The sequence below is a fragment of the Ciconia boyciana genome, chromosome 7 (assembly GCF_034638445.1).
Source record: "Ciconia boyciana chromosome 7, ASM3463844v1, whole genome shotgun sequence".
Taxonomy (NCBI): Eukaryota; Metazoa; Chordata; class Aves; order Ciconiiformes; family Ciconiidae; genus Ciconia; species Ciconia boyciana.
The window spans coordinates 53,144,298-53,166,826 of NC_132940.1; the positions used below are offsets into that span (position 1 = coordinate 53,144,298).

At 36.1% G+C, this 22,529-nt stretch overlaps 1 protein-coding gene across 5 annotated transcripts in view; it reads right to left on the reverse strand.

Moving 5' to 3' along the window:
- Positions 1–22,529, reverse strand: part of OPA1 (OPA1 mitochondrial dynamin like GTPase) — a 61,266-nt gene that overhangs the window by 18,417 nt on the left and 20,320 nt on the right. For all 5 annotated transcript variants that reach the window (XR_012043269.1, XR_012043267.1, XR_012043268.1 and 2 more), the window contains 21 exons: positions 22,394–22,498; positions 21,311–21,397; positions 20,281–20,394; positions 19,870–19,950; positions 19,379–19,453; positions 18,979–19,050; positions 18,741–18,840; positions 18,096–18,226; positions 17,483–17,555; positions 17,299–17,371; positions 16,442–16,557; positions 15,789–15,853; positions 15,080–15,156; positions 12,071–12,236; positions 11,388–11,540; positions 10,652–10,760; positions 9,938–10,017; positions 8,619–8,759; positions 7,135–7,251; positions 5,716–5,809; positions 4,292–4,402 (listed from right to left, as the gene is read on the reverse strand). Coding sequence is in view for 1 of the 5 variants with exons in the window: in XM_072866611.1 (XP_072722712.1) it covers positions 4,292–4,402; positions 5,716–5,809; positions 7,135–7,251; positions 8,619–8,759; positions 9,938–10,017; positions 10,652–10,760; positions 11,388–11,540; positions 12,071–12,236; positions 15,080–15,156; positions 15,789–15,853; positions 16,442–16,557; positions 17,299–17,371; positions 17,483–17,555; positions 18,096–18,226; positions 18,741–18,840; positions 18,979–19,050; positions 19,379–19,453; positions 19,870–19,950; positions 20,281–20,394; positions 21,311–21,397; positions 22,394–22,498 (2,140 nt within the window). In the remaining 4 variants the exon portion in view is untranslated. The remainder of the gene's footprint in view (positions 1–4,291; positions 4,403–5,715; positions 5,810–7,134; positions 7,252–8,618; positions 8,760–9,937; positions 10,018–10,651; positions 10,761–11,387; positions 11,541–12,070; positions 12,237–15,079; positions 15,157–15,788; positions 15,854–16,441; positions 16,558–17,298; positions 17,372–17,482; positions 17,556–18,095; positions 18,227–18,740; positions 18,841–18,978; positions 19,051–19,378; positions 19,454–19,869; positions 19,951–20,280; positions 20,395–21,310; positions 21,398–22,393; positions 22,499–22,529) is intronic.

Here is a 22,529-nt window from a genome sequence, read left to right on the forward strand (position 1 = left end):
GATAGTCCAGTGCAGCCATCAGCTCATTGCTCAGCAGCAGGCAAAAAAGGAAATGGACTACAAGGAATTACTGTAAAAAGACCAGATGAAAAACCAGAATGTATCATAATGCAACTGTATAAATCTATAATGCAGATACATTTCCAATATTCTGTGCAGTTCTACTCTTTCATCTCAAAAAGGGTTTAGTAGAACTAAAAAAGGAGAAAAGAGTGGCAAGGCTGATTGAAGCTATGAAACAATGTCCACGCAAGGAGCAACTACACAGACGAGAACTTTTCAAGCCAGGAAAAAGAAGAGCAAGTGCGGGTAGCGTAAACATCTATGAAGTCATGAGTGGCAAAAAAAATGAATAGAGAAAGATTACTGAATGCTTTTCACAGTGCAAGAATTAAGAAGAACCAAATGAAACTGGCAGGAGGCTCAAAAACAAACAAAAGGAAGTCCTTTTTCACACAATGTGTAGTTAAACTCTGGAACTAATTGCCACAGGATGTTGCAGATGCCAAAGTTTACATGAGTTCAAAAAGCAATTACAGAAATTCACAGAAGGAAAAAAAAAATATTAATGGTGTGGCTATTAATCACAAAGATATTACCTCAGGATTAGGGAATCTTGGAAGCACAGATTGTTAGATGCTGAGAGAGCATACCAGGCAAGTACTACTGTATGCTTAATTTGTTCTTATGCTGTTCCCTAAGTACCCACACCTGCTCGTTCCCAGGGACAGGACACTGGGATACACCGACCATGGGCCTCTTTCAGTACAGGTATTCTTATGAGTTGATTGCATTTTAGGACATTTTTAAAGTCACTTTTTCCAATGCAGCTATTCATCACCTGCTCTGCCCCTTTTCGTATCTTACGATTCTTTCTTCCAGATGGTCTCTAGTCCTAGGGTTTCTTTATTTCTGTAAACTTAGTAATTGTTCACTGGTACAAGTATCATGATGATACTTATGATAAGGAGTACATTTATGTTACATTTAAAGCCTGGTTTTGAAGAAAAAGTAACCTTCAGTACATTATAAAATACATAATTTATTAGAAACCGTTCGAAAGATCTGTTTACACTCTAAAATACCTAGAATAAAACCTGAGAAGTAAACATTGAGAAGCATCAAGACTCAGGGCCTAAAGGTCATCAAGGAACATTCATATATAGGCTTAAAATACCATTCAACGGTGTAGAACACAGACAACAAAACCTGCTCAAATAAGTTTTGAGTCTTATATGAGCTTTCATTACAAGACTGGGTCACCCATGTGAGAAACAGTTTGACATTAACCAGTATCCTGAACAAACAATAAAACACTTCCAGTGCTTCAGCATTAAAAGACAGAAGTATCTTTTAATGTAACAGAAGTGAGACAGTGTTGCCATATCATCAGCATCAAGAGGAAGCGTCCCAACCTCAGGTATATAAGTAATTTAGATTTGCAAGTACCGTTTCCAATCAGGAAGCAAATCCCAGCCTCATATTTACAAATTTAGACTGGAAATTAAAAGACCGTTTGTAACCATCAGAGGAATGACATCCTGGAACATGTTTCCAGTATGAATAGTGAGCCCGAACAAGTTAACTGATTTAAAGATGGAGCTCAAGATATGTGAATGAGCTGAGTTATATAAACACAGCTGCCTTGAACAGAGGGAGACTGGACTTCGTGATTCAGGAGATCCTTTCCATTCCATTCCTAATTAAAATACAAATACTTTATGAATGTGTGTTGTGGGAGTCAGGATTTTCTTTCCTTAAGTGGAGTCCTGATTATTACTAAATGCTGTAAGAAGGAAATTACTTGTATAGCCACCTGAGTTCAATGCTCTATGCTATCAAAGTCTGTCTCAGGAGTATTAAAAAAAACCCAAAAAACAAACCCAACCAAAAAACCCCTGCACCACAGAAAAGCACTCTGTTCACTAAGGGAAAGGCAAAGAAATCCCTTTTTCCTGTCATTTCCCCATAAAAATTATAACCACTTTGCAATAAAAGCATGCAGAAAGTAGAGAGAACACTGCCGATTTGACTACAGAGCTGAGCAGTGGTGGTTTTAAAATCTTCCCATAGGTACAATAAAACAGAACATGTCATCATACATCGTTTTGTACTGAATAATGCTTATTTCCTTAGAAAAATGTGTGTGGGATCTGTGACCTCCTGAATCTAAAGAAATACAGTGCAGTGACGGTGTTTTAGCTACACAGTAATTTATGAAATGCATAGTAAAAACTTGAAGCATATATACTAATACACAGATACCTAGGATTATAAACATGCAGGCAGGCTGCTCTTACAGGTCTAGTCTGAGTTTACAAAATAACGACCCCAGCTGTTCCTGCTTTGAAATGGGAGGTTATTCCAGATGCTGGTGAGAATCAAAATTGACAATGCAAAAATACCAAGTCGATTTTGGTGCAAAAGAAAGATGGATTAACTTAAACATGGTGTATTTTCTAGTGCTCCTTTACTTTGTTTTGAAACACGGAATAGTTAAGGATAAATCAAAATCACCAAGTGTCACTTTATGCCAGTATTTGCTCAGGAAGAAAATTAACATCCAGCGTCAAAGCAAGAAAGCAAGCAGCACTGCTCGCTAATAAAAGGAGGTAACTTCCTCATTAAATATCTGTGTCCCACTATGCAGGTTACCATTAGTTTTACCTCAACATATATATATGGAGAGAGGAAAAAGCCTTATTTTGTAAAACACATTCCACCTACTCTAAAAGAATGGCTACGTTAAGGTTAATACAGGGTTTCAAAAACACAGGATGTTTGGAGAGAATTATAAACCTATAATTAAAATTGTATAGTCACACCAGCTGTTTCAGAGACCAGTCAAAAAACCCAGACAATTTACCCTAGATTCACTGAAACTCCCACTCACAATTCCAAAATATTATAGCAACACTTATATATAGCAACACTTATTATAGCAACTGACTGGGATTTTAATAACAGTACTTCCAATAATAAGATAAAACTTCCAATGTAACCAAACCATCATTATCAAAAAGAAATCCTGAGATTTTGATTTCATTGTAAACAAAACATTTGTTTTATATGAAGTTTTGGATGTACAAAAATGGAAGACACAATTCATACTTAGGAACCTAACAGCAATTGAAGGCTTCTCTGTCCCACTGAACCCTGGATTATCAGAATATTGCTAAATAAAAGAAGAAGCACTGACCACAGCATTCATTTATTCTGAATTAAATATCCACAGTCATATTTTAAGAGAAAATTAGTTGCTACATCAAACATAAAATAAAGGTATAAGAAGAAAGGTCACCTGTGATCTCAAGATGCAAATATTTATATATCTACATGAACTTTATTTATCACAAGCTTTTTGTCTTTTGCCTTTTGCACAGCATTGTTTTTTCCCCCTACCAGTCCAGGTGTACAGCTGGGGTTTAAGTGGAAGTCTCACAGAATAACAGAAGAATGAGCCAAAACCCCAACAATATATGGGCAAGAGCAAGCCCCATCAGCTAAAAGTCACTCTAAACCTTATTGGATGTGCAGATAGACAACAGGAGTATCACCTCAGCCTGGATTGTCCCCTTAAAAACTTTCACTGTTTAAAATCTTACTATATTAACCATATAACCCCTTAACATGTTCTGAGTGACTCAAAGCATTAAACTACTGTAATCCTTCTGGAAGGTTAAATCTGCTAGATTTTCTTCCTTGTCAAATCTCTTAATATAATGGTCATCTCAGCTTAATAAGTACAACATATCAGATCTTCATGTCTGACAGGTTTTGTTTCTGTGTACATGGCCTAAAGCAAGCTGGCCGTAAGTCATCAGCATTTCCAGCTAATCCGTATTAAAAGTCAGTATTATCTGTGGGAAGCCTGTGTACTTCACCCAATAATTAAAAAAAGATGGGATGAAAACCTCCTTACACAGTGCAGACTGAATCACCCAGAGGCAGGTCTGTGAGGTATGGATTAACCACGTTGTACTAGAAAAACAAGAACTTCCCTTTACAATATTACTCTGTTTTACGTACATTTTTCAATGTACTGATGCAATATACTTGTATCAGTGAATTTACATCTAGTGTAAATGATGTTGTGTTTTATCACGCTATACTACCCATGTCCACCTTTGAATCAGTAAGATCTGACCGTATTTAAGAAAAATTCCATTTGTGATATTAATTAAATGCCAGCATAGGAACAACCCATTTTGCATTAAGTGTTCTCAAGGTCAGTGGTCAGAATTTGCTTCATTTCAAGCTAGTTCCAAAACACTATAGAGTAGGTACTTACTGAGATCCTCTGCGAGCTGGACCCTTTTGCCAGTTAAGAGCTTCACCTTTTTTTCATTGTCCTCAGCAAAATCTTCAAGCACTTCCTTTACATTCTTTTCCAAGCGTCTTACTGTAATAAACCAAAACAACAAACCAACAACAAAAAGTGAGTGGTAACACTTTTGCACCTGTAATGACCTAAGGACAAAATTTTGGGAAGTTCTGTGGGAGACATAGTACATGTTATCAGACTAACTAATCTGGTTGGAGAAAAGGCAAACCTTCTGAACACATAAGCCCCTTATTTGGGCCATTAAGACAGGAAATTCTTTGAGAAAGATGTTTCAATTTCAAAGGATATTTTCTCCTGAATTAAATTATTATTGGATGACTTTTTTAGGAGATAAAAATATTTGTAGACTGCTTTGCTGTCTATTAAATTCAGCAGTTTCTTCTTCGAGACTGAGGGTCCAACAAATCTTTTATTGTAAGCATCCTTGCTGCCTCCTTCTTAACAGTTACACTTTCGCTCTCAACAGAACCCTATCAGATAATCAAGACCAAGTCAATTAAAAGTGAAAGATGGAAAAATAAGTTAACGATGACAGCAGAGTGTGGTATTGAAGGACTAATGACACACAGAGGGGTGTTGCTGTATATACAAGGCTAAGAGGAATCAAAAGCTCTTTAAAGCAGTATTATGTCCATCTTAACACTCATATCCTTGTCTTTCATATATAGAGGGAATACCTGCTAATGAAACTTCCTAATTTTCAGCCCAGCAGTTGTCAATGAGGTAGGCAGTTTGAAAAGACAGGACCTAGCTTTCTACATTTAGGGGCAATTTCTTCTCCATGGAGGGTAACTTGCATCACATGACAAGGTTCAAACGTTTTACTTGCACCTTCTTCAAGAAGCAGGTTGAAAACTATTTTACAGACCAAAGATCATTAGTAGTAGTTGTACCAAGGCACCACCAGATTGCTACATAAATGATGCTTTATACAGAAGCTGCTGTTGTATAAGCTTGTCTAGATACTACATGGCATATTTTGCATGGCTTAAAAAAATCTATTAGAATTGGGTTTTTTATATCAACATTTTTAAATTAAAATCTACAGCCGGATTGACCTGAGAAAAAAATAATATAGTCACTATTTATTGAAATTCTGCTTGGAAAGAGATATTGACAATTGGCATAACGTAAGCTGAAAATATTTTAAACAGGAGAGTTTCTTAATTATTTGACACTCTATTTACACTAAATCATTTAATGTAAATAGAATGTCAAATTCTATTTACTCTACAACTTTTAATTACCTAATCAGGATACAAAAATCAGCCAGCCATGCTAAGCATGAAAGGAACACATAGCTAGAGGAACACTTGAAGATTTCTAAACAATTTTTTGTTTCAAACACCTCAACTCACTATGAGCCTTACCTTCAGTGTTAGTAAGCTGCTGCCTCAGTGTATTTGCTGTAATTGCCAGCATTCGCTGTATTCGCCAGAAGAGGACAATATCATTACATTCAAGCTGAAATGAGGGAAGTTGTAGTGTCAGACCTCTGATGTCCAGTGAACATCCTACACTTACAAGAATCTCTTGACACTTTTAGCGGCAACTGTAAACTCATGTATATATATCCTGATCTTGCACAAAAATCCCTCAGAATAACTCCTGTAAGTAACAAGGAAACACACCAGAAATACTTCAAGAACCGTGTCAGCCCTATTTAATACACTGCATCCGTTTTACACCTACTGTTTTCAACAGAAAGGGCCGTATCAAGCGGTATCGCGGAAAAACAATTTGCACACACTATATGCAGACTGGTGAGTATAACCTAATGCTCACTGAAACACCACACTTGTTCATAGCAAACACATTCAAAGACAACAGCTGAACTCCACATTGTGACTCCCTCTCTGATAAATGCTTCTGATGACAGTGTTGGGTGAAGGTCTATATTTGTTAACAACAGAACAGTTTCTACACCTGCAAGGATGGCAGGAGGGAGCACTAACTTCACATTAGGATGCCTTAAAAAGACAGTAACAGGAATAGGAGGTTAAGCGTCACAGAGAGGCAGCTCTCCACTCTATGACCTCATTCTCTTGTCTCTCACAGGCAAAGGTACTTCTGCATTAGCAAAGATTTCTGGCTCCATGGGGATCATTGTTTCTCATTAAAAAGAAAAAGAAAACTCCACAGAAAGTGAGGAGCTCTACCTCTCCAGTAATTTCTTTTTGATTTAAAATATAATAGTAAGAAAACTGTGTATTCTTTTCTTCCTGTGACTTTGAGCATACTGTCATTTATTGCACAAGGTTGGGTTTACAAAACTGGAAAGTCATTTAAATGGTCTGTTTGTAAGCTCCATAGCTGGTTGTGGGTTGGTTTTTTTTTTTTCTGTTGATCACACGTGGTTCCAAGTACTAACTCGAAACACTTATTTATCATACTTATCCCATAAAAATCCCTTACTTAATACGTTTTCTGAATTTTTCATATCAGTGAGGTAAATAAATATCAATGGGAAAGTGGGAGAAATGGATAGCAACAAGATATCAATAGCTGTACAATACTGCTTTTATCAGTGTATTTTCAATACACATTGGTAAGTAACAGATGTTTAGGTCATGGCTGATACCTAGTGGTCATTTTTTATAATTACCAGCAGGATGGAATTTTATCAATTACAAGCCTCCTGTAAAACATATCCAAGATCACCGGCTATCTCAAGGTAAAGGATATAGAAGAAAGGTTAGGCTAGTTTGAAGTATTTGTAGAATTTTTTTTGTCAACTGAGACGGAAACATTAAGGGAAAACACCAGTATATATCTGTTCTTCAATTTACCTCTGAGTCCACAAAATGCCTCTGATAATAATAGAAGCCTCTTCGACACAGATTGCAGTGGTTCAAAGCAGTCTTCAGGAAATATCTTCTATAAATTTGGTGCCATGTGTCTTTAATCTAGGAAAACAGTACTTAAGTTTGACTAAATAAATACATACACTATCGTGCATAGTTTAATGATTGCATTTAATTTTAAAATATAACTCCAAATTCCACTATTGCTGTCATGTAATATATGTTTAAATATTTCTCAGCAATTTGTCTGCAACTGGGACATGATTAATGTGTTAGTTACATTTGGCAAACATTACAGATGATTGTCAATTTAAAAATCTACTCTTCCATGCCTGTAACATAACTGAATGCTTAAAAGTATTGTCTGCAGCCAAAATACATTTAAATTATATACTACAAAACAGGACAAATTGTTCTGCTCTTGGCATGATGTAATCTTCACATTGACACTGAGAATACATTTTTGAGTGTTACCCATTAATTTATCAATTAAACCAGATTAAAGCATAGAGAAATATTTAATGGGTCTTATGTAAACAAACATTTGTAACTTTTCTTGATTAGGTTTATTTATGTTCTAGTTCTTCAAAATTAAATACATATATAGATATGGCTCTTCAAAAAACCCATAAAATAAAATTAAGTCAGTCAGTTGCTTAGCTAGAAAGGAAACTCAATTTGCACTCAGTCTCCTCACGTAGAGGATGTGGATCACTACTCTGACCTTTACAAAAAGGTATGGTAAGTGGTGTATAGCAAAGGGGCAGCAGGTATTTAAATAACTCTTCCACCTTGAATAAGTACATGTATTAATCTTGAAAAGGTAGCCAAAGCTACTGCAGAAAATAAATCACTGTTAAAGGAAATCTACATCTATTACTTATTAATGTTTGAATTCTCATTTATTTAAAATCTTACATTTAATTAGATAAAAGGTCTAATTATGGTTAAGAGCCTCACACTGCAATAAGATAAATAATTTTCCAGAACATTTTAAACGTACAATACATTCCCTCAGGGCACTCTAAACAAACTCTGCCTTTCTCCAAGTATTTTTACTTCTCTCTCTTCAATGTACCTATGAACTTCAAACTGCACATACAACCACACCAAAAGCCTAGGAATGCACAATATGTTTTTATCGTATCTTGTTCACAAAGGCCTTGATTCCACTGTATAACATCTGAACAATAATTTTAAACAAGCCTTGTCATAATGCAGGCGAGAAAATCTGCTCAGCAGATTCAGATTTCAGTCTAAACTGACAGATTCCAAAGCATTGTACTGCGTTTGTCTGACAGCCAACAGAAGTGTGTGAATTGCGTGCAAGCAGTCATTTAGTAACTCATTTGGAAACATCTGGATTACAAATTCAGTATTTAGATGGAGTCTTTTGTATGCTATCTAGAAAGAACATTCAAATGTTCACAGGGGGCTTCCATATGTTTTGTTACAATTCTGCATCTTACCAGACATGGGTCCACTGTTATTCCTCTTGCTTCAAGATTCTTTCTGACAGTTGTGACTTCATCATTTGCCAGATAAGCTGCATGTTCTTCATTGCATTTGATTAATTTCTCAAGTTCATTTTTTGTTTCATTACGAATATTCTAGGATAAGAATGATCAGTTAGAATTAATTATTACAGACTCAGAGATCATCCTCAATAAACAGTCTACCTGCTTAATAAGCCAGAACAGAGAATATGTTTGACACTATTAACTATTACATTTAAATGACTCAAAAGGGTATTTGTGCAAAGACATCTCAAATATAATATTTTAAAATGGATAATTCACTGTCAATTTTTCATATTTTTTTCTTTTCATTATGCACAGAAATGCAGGAGAGGAAGAGAAGGGGGGGGAATCACAGGTGTTAGCCTCCTTTCCCCTCCGTGAACAACCGCTAGTGGGGTTCACACTCACATATCACCTGTGACACTGATGAGAATTGTAATTTTTGCTTAACAGCTAGCAAGAACTCTCCATGGATTCATACCTTTAAGTTTCTGTTCTTTAAATTTAAGTAAGATAGGTTGAAGTCACTGCCTTTCTCCCATACCTGGCTGCACACAGTTGACTGTAAAACACCTTCCCCTGAAACAATTACTTTCTACTGTATTCTTTTAAACTCTATTTACTTCTTTAAAGTATGACTCAGTTTGAGAAATATTAGAAAAAGTAATATAAAAAGCCCATCATCTCTGGGCATTGAACAGAAGATGCTATTTAAATTCAAAAGAAATTTCCAAAAGCTATGAGCAAATGAGAAGAGAGGTTATGACGAAAACAGTCAATCAGAAGATACCACTGTGACCAGAATGGTAGTGATAATGCTATCACATACTAATTAAATCCAAATGGAGCATGATAGGAAACTGCATGCGACTTCTGCTTAAAAGGCATGCTTGGAAAGTATAGAAGAGAATAGCCCAGTTTCCACCCTGTTTTCATCAATTTCTTTCTACTGGAAGAACTTTAATATTCAGGTCAATGGCATAATAGTAAAGATGTAATTCAGCTGCAGAGTGGAAAACAGTTTACAAACCACTATGTATCTGCAATATGAAAAAAGTATATGGAATTGTCTGTAGTTTACTATTCATTGTTTTAAATATTACAAGTAATGGTATTTTTTGTATTTAAAAGTAATTTTTTTTTTTTTTGCAATCATTTAAATAGTATGAAGAACGTTGGTATTTTTGAAAATTTACTGAGTAATAATCAAAGTTTTCTAAAGGTAGGGAACCACAAATTCTTTTTTTTTTTTCCTTCCTTCCTCTTACCTGTTCTTTGGTGCGGCCTATCCAGTATAACCACCTTTTTTTCCAGTCTGGACCCACCATATCTTCAATAACAGATTCAGCTAAAAAAGGAAACATGATGTTAAGTGTCACTCAAAATATATGTAACCAGCCAAATTTATAGTTCTAAAATTAGGTACAAGATCAAGAATACACATTTTATGCCTAAGAACGTAAGATATGCCATACTGAGTCAAGTCAGATGTCTTTTATTTAAAGCAACAGTTGATATCTTTTACTACAATTTAAAAGTGACTGTGAACCGGTAGATCAAGGAAGCATATAAAAAAAAACCATAGCATCCCTCCACTGAGACAGCCCTCTACGTTCCACATCAGGTGTTTAAAAATCTTACCTTGTTGCAACTTGCATCAAAATTAATTATGATTGGAAACCATAAATGGACCAACTACTTTCCCTGAATTTATCCTATTCTTCTACCTGTGTGTCTGTACCATTTTTTGACTCTACAGATCTCTATTACTCACCTTTCAGTTGCCTCATTGCAAGAGCAAGAGCACTACCTTTGAGGCTGTATTTTGCTAAACATTTCTATCAGTATCGGTACCATCTTAAACTGTCACCACTGTCTCAATTGTGCTGATAGAAAAGCTTGCACACCAGTGAAGTGAACTAGATCCGGAAATTGGCCCAGATTAAAAAGCACACAAGAGTGGAATGCATCACACAACTCACTGTCTTTGAGACGACTTTGGAGCGTCTCTTCCATAAAATGAATAGCTGCATCCCACTGCTGTTTATCAGATATTGACCGATCTTCTAAGGCATTATGCTGGATCACTCGCTGCAATACAAAACATTGTTTTAGCATACAATAAATCATTTATTCAGGATTTAGTAAAAAAGAGATTTCTGACATTCTCTTCATTTTTTGATATCTATAAAACCAGCATTTATTGGGCACACAGGATTTATTCAAGAGGCACATTTTCAAAGTGCTGCCAAAAATATTTTCTTGTGCCTTTAATTTGACTCTCTTCTATAGCCTAGCATAAATAATGTAAAAAATACAGCAAACAATACGAAATCCTTCTGGATTACAGAATCTATAAAGACGGTAATGAAATGCTGTTATTTTATGTGGCTATACTTTATGTGGCTAAACAATTCTCAAACGGCTGTCCTTGGGCACCCAGTGGATTATGGAGGACTTTTTCCTGAACCAACCAAAAGAGTTTTATTAGATCTTATTTAGGGCAATAATTAGCAAAAGGTTATAAAATAAATAATAAAAATAATAAAATGAATTGAGAAACACTGAATTAAAACTTTATATAGAAAAGGAGAGATGGACACATCTCCCTATCATTTTATGATTACACTAAAATAATTCAAAAATACTGAATATGCAACTTCAGTAAAAAGATTTCAACAGCACCTAGTCAATGCAAAAAAACCCACTACATTGTACCAGGCTATCCTCTGCTCTCTCATTCCATTTATGTCGTTTAATACTTTCTTCTTTGACAGCTTGTTTCAGTTTATCAAAGATATCATCATGCTCTTTTCCTTTTTGTTCTGTCATGAAACGGGAAAATTCTTCTTGCAAAGTCTCCCATGCCACCTAGAAAGTCAGCGAACAACATCTATTGAAATGGACCATTATACCATGCACCAGCTGGTAAAGGAACATTTGTGACAATTCTTCCAAGTATGAAAATTTGCATACTTTCTGAAAACAATGTACAAGCATAAGAGTAAGTAATTGACTTTTCCTTTGCTGCCTTATCCATTACTAATAAAGTCAACACTAAACTTTGCTTTGCTACGTTGTAGCAAGTAGAATTCTATTAAACTTGCATAAATCTATTAAATATGAATATACCTAGCTTGAAGGGTTTGTTTTAATGTTTTAAAAGGAAGGTTTTTTTGGTCTTTAATAGGGAAAATTCACCAGAAGAGCAAAATACAATGTTCCTGCTGTACATGCTTCTCAACATCAAGATCTGGCTAGCCTCTTCTGACATGTAAGCTGGTTAGAAGAACTGTAGTCAGCCCTTCAAACCACCACCTTACTTCTCTGGAGCTATGCTTTCATTTCAACAGGCTTTGCCTTTTTTTTTTTTTAAGTTTTTAAAATAACTGAATTCTCACCTCTACTGCTTTATTAGGCAGTTGCTTGTCAGTCCACTGCTTCAGTTTGATGTCCACAGTGGTGTTAAACGTCCCTGAGTTCATAGTCTGTGCTGCTGGAAGGTAGATATTCTCAATCACATGAGTCGATACCCTCTCCCATAAGGTTTTCTGAAGAATCTCCTCCCTAAAATAGAAAAAGTTGTAACACATATGATGGCTTCCAATACAAAAGTGTCTAACAAGTATGCATTCAATTTGTTAGAAACACTGAGAAAACAAGACTACAGAACAGAGGAAATACTCCTTAAAATCAGGACACAAGTTCAATCAAAATCTGCTTGGAACTAAGGACACAAATACACAATGTTTTCAGCAGCAAAGACAGCTTCAGAAGTTGGCCTCTATGACTCTTATGGCTGCCACTGCACTTCACAACAGTTCCTTGCAGCCTTTAATTATACCAATATAACCATGCAGAGTTGTGTGTGCGTATGCATGGCAGGTGGGGGAACGACAAGGGGGCAGACTGTAAAGTATTGAAATGATTTGACTAAAACATCCACACTCCCAAAAAAGCATGTGGGTTTTGTTTCTGTAGTATTCTGATTTGTTTGTTGGAACATGCTGTAGTTTTCCATCTGGGATTTTCACTGATTGTTCCCAGATTTGATAAACAATGAAGCAAGTTGAGAAGTCCAACCTTTCACCAAAACGTATATTGACATTCATTTATAAACGTGCCTCACATCACTATAAAACTAAGCACCACTTTCCTATTTATGATGCGTTTCAAGAAGTAACAACGGAAACAATCTAACTTTAACCTTTCTAAATGACAATAAACTTACTCAGGAAACTCAGTGAGACAACTCAGCTGAGCCAGTGTAACACAGAGCGGGTACCAACAGAGGCAGTCATGCTCCTTCTGCTCCTGCCACAGTCTCCAGTACAGGTTGTGGGTTTCTTGCAGGTTAATTTTATGCTAGCTCAGCATGCTAAATCAGCTTACCAACAGGTTGTATGAATGCCAGATTTGGTAGAATGCTGAGAGCTAAGAGCCGTAGAATAAAAACTGCCTTTTTTTGGTGGTACAGGACTATCAGATTCACTCAAGCCCTTTTCTTCCAAATGGGCTGAATTTCAGGACACAAGCCTCATCCCTGATAATGCCCCTACTCTAACTAGGCCATCTGTGGACAAAGACTGAAGAACTTCTCATAAATATCACTCTTCCCCCCATTTCAACAATGGCATAATTGAAAGCTTCTCTTTTGTGTTTGAAGCATCCTTCTTTGAGATTTAAAAATTTTGAAGCTGTCCTTCCGACATACCAGTATAAATGGGAATCAAAGCCACTAGTTTTTTTACTGTTGGAACAGATCTTTGGCATATTTAGGGTAGTAAAAGTATTTATACAAAATTAAAAGGAACTCAAGCATTTAAATGTTGAAAGAATTCACTATAAATAAAAATTAATATTGCCACCAGTAAAAAATGTTTTCCTTAAAAAGCTTTTGTTCAAAATAGGATTATTTGGATAGAGTTCAAACAAAGACCAATTATTGATCATTCTTGATCGCCATTAAAAGAACTGGAGATGTGGCAAATTAATTTCACTTACAGGGTGTGTTGGAAACCGTCTGTTATGGATTTTACCACTTACAAATGCACTGTAGGAGAAGGGCAGCCCTCTGATTAAGAACAAATGCAATCTCATTCCTTCTTTACTGACGTGTCAATAAAAATACACTTTTGCTTTGCTTAATTCAATCAAACTTAATTAGAAGGAACAGAAATCTTAACAAAATAGAAACATTTGCATTCATCAAATCCACTGCTGTCTTTAGGCTGCATATAATGGCTAACAGAAGCATTTTTTCATGACTTAGGTTTAAAGTTCTACTTTAAAGCTCATGAAGTATTATAAAACTAGAATCATCACTACATTTTAACTTTCAAAAGAAATGCACAGAAACATTTGTGTTATGCACCCACCCAATCCACAACATAAAACGAAGCAGGCTAGATATGGGACAGGGTACTTCTGCATCTATTACACAGCAAACAGCAGCAAACACCAAAATGGCAAACCTGCATTACATTTGGACTAGAACATAACTTCAAACTAATACACTGCCTACAACACTTTCTCTGAACACATCCACATGCCCAGAATTATTCTAATGTCATTGAGCCAGATATTTTATCTTGGTTTTTAATCTATGACCAAGTAATAGTTCAATTCAGGTCGCTGAAGGCAAAGGCATTAAAGAAATCTTTTTTTCATGGTTCTCAGTTGTGGTACAGGCTGTCAAAGTAATCCTTTACATTGGCTATTCTCCTCTCAGCCTGCATCTACAGTGGCTTTAGTATGCAGTGATGCTACACTGTTAAAATATTTAGGCTAAGCTCTCTCTCTCACACCTATGTCTGCCTTACAAAGAAGTAGGGCAGTGTAGTATCGTGCTACTTGGTGGAGGCTACCAAGGAGATCCACATGTAGGATGAAGTTCTCAAACATCCAGATCTGCTTTTTTTACAGCCAGGAATTACACAATCTTTAAAATTCCAAATCTCCAATTCACAGATACACAAAACTTCCTTTTTTTCCAAGGTCATATATATTATTTTTATATGCGGAATGATAATCCCCAAACATCAAGTTAAGAGGAATTACTGATTCACACTTCAAATGAACATCTGAAAACATCTTTATTATGACTGTTCCTTTTCATTTTTGAGGAATATCTATTATTCATTATACTGTATAAAACCAGAACAAAACACAAACTGACATATAATTTTTCTCAAGGGATTATACAAGTATTTGCTGATTCAGAATAATAAACAAACATAGACTACTTCTACAGGGACAAAGGACAAAATAATACATTGCCCTAAGAAAAACAGTTCCTTATTTATATTTGAGAATTTTGTTTACTAAAACTCTTTATATTTTAAAGGTAAACTTCTGCTAGTTAATAAAAAATAAAAAATGAAAAAGGAAAAAAGAAAAAGTTACCATACCAGTGCTTTGGTGTGACCTGAGTCAAACTTATGACTTCATCAAGAATCTCATTCTTTGCTTTTTCAAACAGTTCATTCTATGCAAAAGGACAAATATGAAATAATAAGATTTTAAGTATAATTTGATTATGTTTCCATACAAAGAGTAAAAAAACAAAACCTTTTTCTTATGGCCTTTAAGCCTAAAATGATACCTTCTGGTCATGTTCTGGACAATGTATGTGCTTGTCATAAGCTACTCTAGTTTACCATACATCTTCCCACCCATCTCTTGCATGCCTCTGGCTAGGCATGGCATTTGAATATTCAGGATCTCTATAAAAGAATTAGAGAATGGGATTGTAATTGTTTTGTTACTCTGTCTGTCTGAAAGACTAGGCAATGTGACTTCTCCTTGCCAGTTCTGTCATGACCACAACGAAACACTGACCCATTCCTGTGGGCAAGTTAGGTCAGTTAACTGTATACTAGAAGAGTGAAGGACTTGTTAATCATTGAAGTATCACAATTTTGAAGCACACTATTTCATAAAACAGAGAGCTCAGTATTTCCTTCCCCTAGAATAATTTACACTGTCCTCACATTTTAAAATGTCAGTACTTTATGTTAACTTTAAGAAACCTTTACAAATGAGATTAAATGGCATAAATTTTAATCCATAATCTTCAACACTTTGTAGCACACAAATTAAAGCAGTAGTGTAATTTACCCTGTCAAGCTCTCGCAACCGGGGGTAATTGTTCTTCCATTCAGTCTCAAGATTGAAACGTGTGGCTGCAAAAATCAGAAACAAGGCCTTAATTTTTTTGTCTATATGCACTTCATGACTGTCTTAAAAGTTTAGCAGCTCCAAAAATTGCCACAAATCTTGCTTATGACAAACCCTCCAAGAACTTTAAGGGCCTCTGCAAATGAGCAAAGTTTTTTGCTGTCTCTGCTTAGATATTATGCCTGCAAATTCAACTGTAGTGGAAAGCCATTCAACTTCCAGCTCTGTACAAGTCAGTCCTGCCCTGGCTGATCAGATGGTATCTTTATATAGGAAGCCATTTAAAATAACACCTGAATCCAGTGGAAGAACTGTGTTTTGCCCATAAAACTCCCCCCGAATGTTTTTCTTCATACTTATTTACTCCTTTGGCTTTTAGAGCAAGTGGGTCCTTCATACCATGAATTATTTTTTAATGTATTTTTGTAAAGATTAACTGGGGCAATTACCAATTCATGAGAAGTGGTGATCACATAAAACATATAAAACATAATTGCCCAAGCATGCTGGCAAAACAGTATTATATGTATGTGGAAGAACTAACTGTTTAACAGCAAGTTGCTATTTCACTTGGTTTTTGAAAAGACGTTTACCTTTAAAAGCATCTGCTTGCTGCTCCACAGACTCTCTCACCATTTTCCAAAAGCAATCTGACACAGCAAGACTTAAGTTCTTTGTTGTTACCTGGTGTGCCTTCAGCATACATGTCCTGTAAAGAAAGATAGCTAGAGAAAATTCTTCTATGCATACCCATGCTTTCTGGCCCCCATTTTCTCCTCACAAGAATAAAGCTTTGCTTTTTATAGCAGAGAACAACATGTCAATGTGCACCTAACCCAAATTCCAGTCTCTTCCTCCAGAATATTCAGTGCAGATAATCAAAGCTGGGGGGGGACACGGGACGGGACACACCACCACAACAAAAAAAAAAACCCACCACAAATCAATTTTTATTCTAGAGGTTGCAGTGCAGGGACTGCAGTCCCAAAGATGATGCAGCTTACTTTGCTCAATGAACTTCCAGCAGAACGCACAAGCTAACCCTTTGAATACAACATTGTTGTCACGCCAAGACAAATTATATTTAGAGGCACTACAACTCATATTTGGGCTGGATTCACTCCTCCCAGCTGTATCAAGTGCCTAGACATAGGCTAGGAACTTAGTTCTTGTAGAGCCAATGGAGAGACACAGAAACCTCTGAAGAGGCTCAGAACTGCAGTGGAATCAATTGCTGCCTGAAGATGCCCGTCTCTCTCCATTGACTTACAGCAAGCATTAGGAAACCAGGCTACCTTGGTCACCTCAACAAGATACTTAATTTAGGCAGATTAAATCTCAAATAGTGTTTTCACGCTGCAATCTTTTTTTTAAGTTCAACAAGAAAAACTGATGCTAGCATTTACCAACACAGGCTCATTTTAGTAAAAGGAATTAAACAGCAACATACTTTAACAGCTTTGAATTTTGAAAAAATTCCTCTTCATATTCTTTAATAGATTCAATGCTTTCACTGCTGTTTCCTGCAGGAAGAAAAAAAAAAAAAAAAAAAAAAAAAGGTGCTGCAACAGTTCCATTTAGACAATTTTGTCTGCTATCAGGGAGAAAATAAGCAGAGCCAGAGCTCTCTTTACCTTTTCCAGTAACAACTGCAAAATAACCCAAAGCTTTCATTGGGAAGAGTTTGCCTTCAATTATTTGCTGGATCTGTGAAAATAAAGGATTAAAAAAAAAAAAATGGTTAACTTGCACAGAGACATTCTTTCCTTCAGCGCAGTTTTAAAGCCAGATTTAGTTGTATCTATGCATAGACTACTATAAGAAGCAGTTTGTCATGGGACTATGAGTTCTACTGATATTTAGAAGAAAAAAAAAAAATATGTAAAGGCATAAAACAAATACGGCATAACATAGCAAACCACAAAATAAAGTGAAAAAGCCTATCCTAGAATATCCTAAAGCCTTCTCAGGAGATGGAACTTGCTCAAGTCACCTGCACGAAAGGAATCAGTATTAAAGCCAGCCGTAGCCAAGCTGTGACTGAAGTCATGCAGCTGATCACTAAAAGCAAAGCCTGGGAGAGATTAAAACGACCACCACCCCAAAAAAATCATACTGAATACAGAAACAAGCACTCAAGAACATCTAGAACAGGTAGGTGAGGTCCAATATTTCTGACAGCTTCTCAAGTATTTTTCCATATGTAACTTTAGCCATCACAATATGAGAAAAATAGTTGCAACTCACCCTGCTTGGGCTAGCCACGTTTTTCTCAGCAAGATCAACTTTAGTCAACACAAAAATTGTCCTTTTTCCTTGGGGATCCATTTGGCTTACTAAGTCTGTGACAATACTGCGTTCTGCATCCACTGATCCATCTAAAATAAACAAAAACAAATTTATATTTTAGGGACAATGTAATCTAACATGCAGTACTGAAGACAGAATTGGCATCAAACAAGTTTCATGTTACAACTTAAAAACAGTAAAATTACACCTATATTTCATTTTTGGGTACAGTGAAAATTTGCTTTGTTCCCAGTATCATAAAAAAAATAAGTTTGTTGCAGTTGTAAAAGTTTTGAACAACTACCAGCTTGCTCAAAATACTAAACTCTATTATTGTCTGTTGCCTCCAAAAACACTTCTGAAGAAATCTTGAATTTTATTTTAATGATAAAAAACTCTTATCAAAAAGTTGTTTTCTGACACAGATAGCAAAGGTGCCTTAATTTATAAATAGACATTCCACAGCATGCTGTTTTGCACACTATACAAATTACCACAAATGGTAAAAAAATACAATCAATCGAGTCCCCAGAGTCACATAAGAATCAGAATTAAAAAATAAAAAAATCCTGCCAGTTGGATAACCATCTAGACTCTTATTACCTTGAATACAAAGGATGATGGCATTAGGATTCTGCATGTAGGCCTTGCTGATGCTAAAGATAGTTTCCTTCGTATCTGGAGCCATACCTGATGTCACAGTCTTTAATACGTATATGGATATATATTTAAAGGAAAAAAGAAAACAGAAAGATGTAAAAAAGAAAAACAACGACTAATATTCTCACCAATAACACTACCTCACTTACATGCCTTAAAGATTTTTTAATTGCATACTTACACTAATGACTCCAGGTAAATCAACCAATACCATTCTCTGCAAACCAGGACCTTTCACACTTAATGAGATGGTCTGTGAAGTAAAATTGAAATTAAAGGTTTATACACACACCTACTTTGTATGTAATTACATAGACAAACACACATATATAAAATTATATAAACACGTATTTACACACACATATGCTTTAAACCAGCAACAAGCTGTAATTTTAAATAGGAAGTCCAATTTTATGTGCATGTAATTGTGATATAAAACTGAATTTAACTGTCCAAATACACTTTGTGTAGTGCAAAATATTACGTATACACAAATGGGATCCACCAGTCTCCTATTTGAAGAATACTTACAAAAATATACATGTACAGATATTTGCCACTAAATATTTGACAAGTCTTACCTCAGTGCTAACAGTGCACCCTTCCTTCACACTATTTCTCATTCTGATTTCTATTTCATTTCTCAAAGCTGCAAGCTGTTTTGAGAAAAGCAAAATATCAAATATAAAACTCCTTATAATCATGATAGAAGAAAAATCAGCAACATAAGTAAAAAAAGTTTACTTAGGGATTAAGACCATTGTTTATAAATACTGTCTCAAATGCGTGTTGAATAACTAAGTCTGGTAAATGGGGTGCTAAATGAAAGATTACCTGCACACCCCTGAATACTCCAAAAAATGTCTTGGCACAAGGGCTCCTCCTACATTTTACCCACTTCAGTGCCAGACAAAAAACATACTAAGAGATAATTTAATAACTAATATAATGCCTTGCCCCACTAAACATATTTCACTCAAATTAAACAGAGGCTAACAGCCCACAAAGACACAACATTTTTCAGAGAATTAACAAAAGTCACATTAACTTCCAGTCACTTCTCTGTACTTACATCCTCTTCCTTGGTCAGATCAAACTCCCGAGAGCTGTCTTTGAATAAAGCCACATGGTGGGGACCTTCACTAAGAGTGACCTAAATGGTAAAAGCCTTATATGAGAGAGTATGGTAAATCTAACAGAGAGAAACATGAGAAGTACATAGCATATGTATACTTCCCACCGCAGGCATACAACTACATGTAATGCTTATTTAGCACTGGACTACTTATAGTAGGAACCACTACTACTCTGATAGTATATATGGATCATGTATAGGCCTGCAGAATTTTTGTCATTGACTGCAACAACTCACTTGCTTAGAGGCCATTTTATAAATGAATGTTCACATATACTTCAATTAATGGCATAATCAGAGGGAGAACAACACAGCAAATGCTGATTCAGAGATTATGATGTTTCTTACCTTAACAGGGGAACGTGTCATCATCTCCCCAGACCCTCGAGGAAATATGCGGGCTTGGGCGATCATTTCTAACACACTGGTTTTTCCTGCACTTTGATCTCCAACCACCACCACCTTAAGAGAAAGTTTAAACAGCCATTGGCTTTCAGCAGGACATTTTGGAAGCTTAGAGAAAAGGTGACTAAAAAGATGTTAATCTGTATCAACGCTGGCTGTATTATGTTTGACAATAAATGCATTGGTTTAAATACAGAATCCTTGAATAAATGCTAACTTTTAGTCGTGCAAAAAAAAATTGACTTGTGCTTAAGACAGCACACTCCACAAGGCACCCTACGGGCCTAACCTGCCAGGCCACCTAATGAAGAGTGCAAGGGCTTGCTGGTCTCGTGGTAGGCAGTTCTCTCCTTGCACAAAATCCTTTCAGCAGGCGAAACACTGGAGACTACTCATCTGGTAGATGCTGCTTCTGCCTGGAGAAGGCTGAATTCTGATGTAGTTGCTGTCACTTCCCCATCTTACTGGCTTCCTATAGAAGCCGCCAGTGCTACAGGTGGTCATGCAAGCAGGAAGCATTCCTGGCTCTCCCCTACCCCAGCAGTCAGGCTAGCCAGACCCCTTCTCACACTCCCCCCTCCGACAGCAGCACTACTGCGGGAAGTTAGCCGGGGCACCTTACCTTCTCAGCTCCGCTGGTACACACCAGGAAACAACAGTCATTTTACACTGCTGAGAAGGCTGGGGTGCTCTCACTGAAACCATTTACAATGAAAGCTGAGCATAGCAGCAATATCTGGATCTAGATAGGGTTTTATCTACGAGCCAAGGCAGACTTAACATAGTTACATTGGTTATTCTCAAAATTCTCTTGTTGCATTTAAAATGGAGAACATGTCGTAAGCAAAAACCCTGGTGTTACAAGAAAATAGCCTAGCACTAGCTCTTGATTATTCTGGAATATAATTAAATGTTCTAGTCAATTATAAGACTGGTGTTTCAGTAAAAAGCCTTGAATTCTTTATCTACTTACTCGAGGCAGGTGGTCTTGAGTGTTATAACTGGCATCATAATCAGACAGGATGTCGAGTACTTCAGAATACATATCAATCAAGGATTTCTACAAAAAAAAGTACAGGGAGAAAACACAGCCAATTAGCAGAACAAAGACTGGGTTTCAGACTACTTCATCCGTATACTCTGTAAACTCATCTGTAAAAATGCATTTATTCTCTCCTGATGGTTTGAAACCTAAACTGTCTATACCACATCACAGATCTATTTTATGAAGTACAATACCAAAGTAAAGTCATCCCTTGCCTTCTGTGGATGAAAATACTACAGCTGCAGATGCACCTTGCTGAAAGAGCAAAATGAGAGCTCTTACATACATCACAAGAGAACAGCACTCAGACTTCACAGTTTCCAAGTTAAGAAGCTGAATTAAGTTTCTTCGATTAAACATCTAGACTTACATTTTCAGCTTGATGAACAGTAAGCGTTAAGAAGGGTATAGAGCTATCAACCTCATTCTGTAAAAATAGGAACTCCTTATCTTCCAGTTCCCAGAGGAAAGAGGAAGATCCATACTGGTCAGCAAGTGACACAGAGAGAGGCAGAAAACATCCATTTTTAGAAGGCTCAGGATGTTGGCGGACAAAAGCAAAAGCACACTTAGTTCAATCTCTGTGGATTCATACAAAGCCGTTAAAAGATGTTTCCTGACCCCATAACTATATTCCTACCAAACTCAGTAAGACCCATGACAAAGCACAAAATACCAGACTGTGTGTGTAAGAAGAGTTGGAAGCATATTTATTAGCAAACACAGTGAAGCTACATCAAAGAAGCCAATCCACATTTCCCACTTACTTAGGTAAGTGATTTAGTTAGGCCTGGTAACCCCTTTGTGCTCTTCAACTGAAGCTATTTTCAAAAGTTATATAGTTAAAAAAAAAAAAAAAGGAGATGTATAAGAGCCTTAACATGTCAAAAATTAGCATAGATATAACAAATGTTAAAAGTTCATATATGATATAACAAATACAATTCAGAATAGCATCATGGAAAATATGGCATAATTACATTTCTATGCTGATTTGTAACACATAAGTACCTTTAACTTCCTCTGATGAATTCCCTTGTCATCTCTTTGCAGTACCAATTTTCTTAATTCTTTGTTCTCCTTCTCTAATCGCTCAAGCATTCTTTGGTATTTGAGCTACAAAACAGTGGTACAAATATACTCTTGA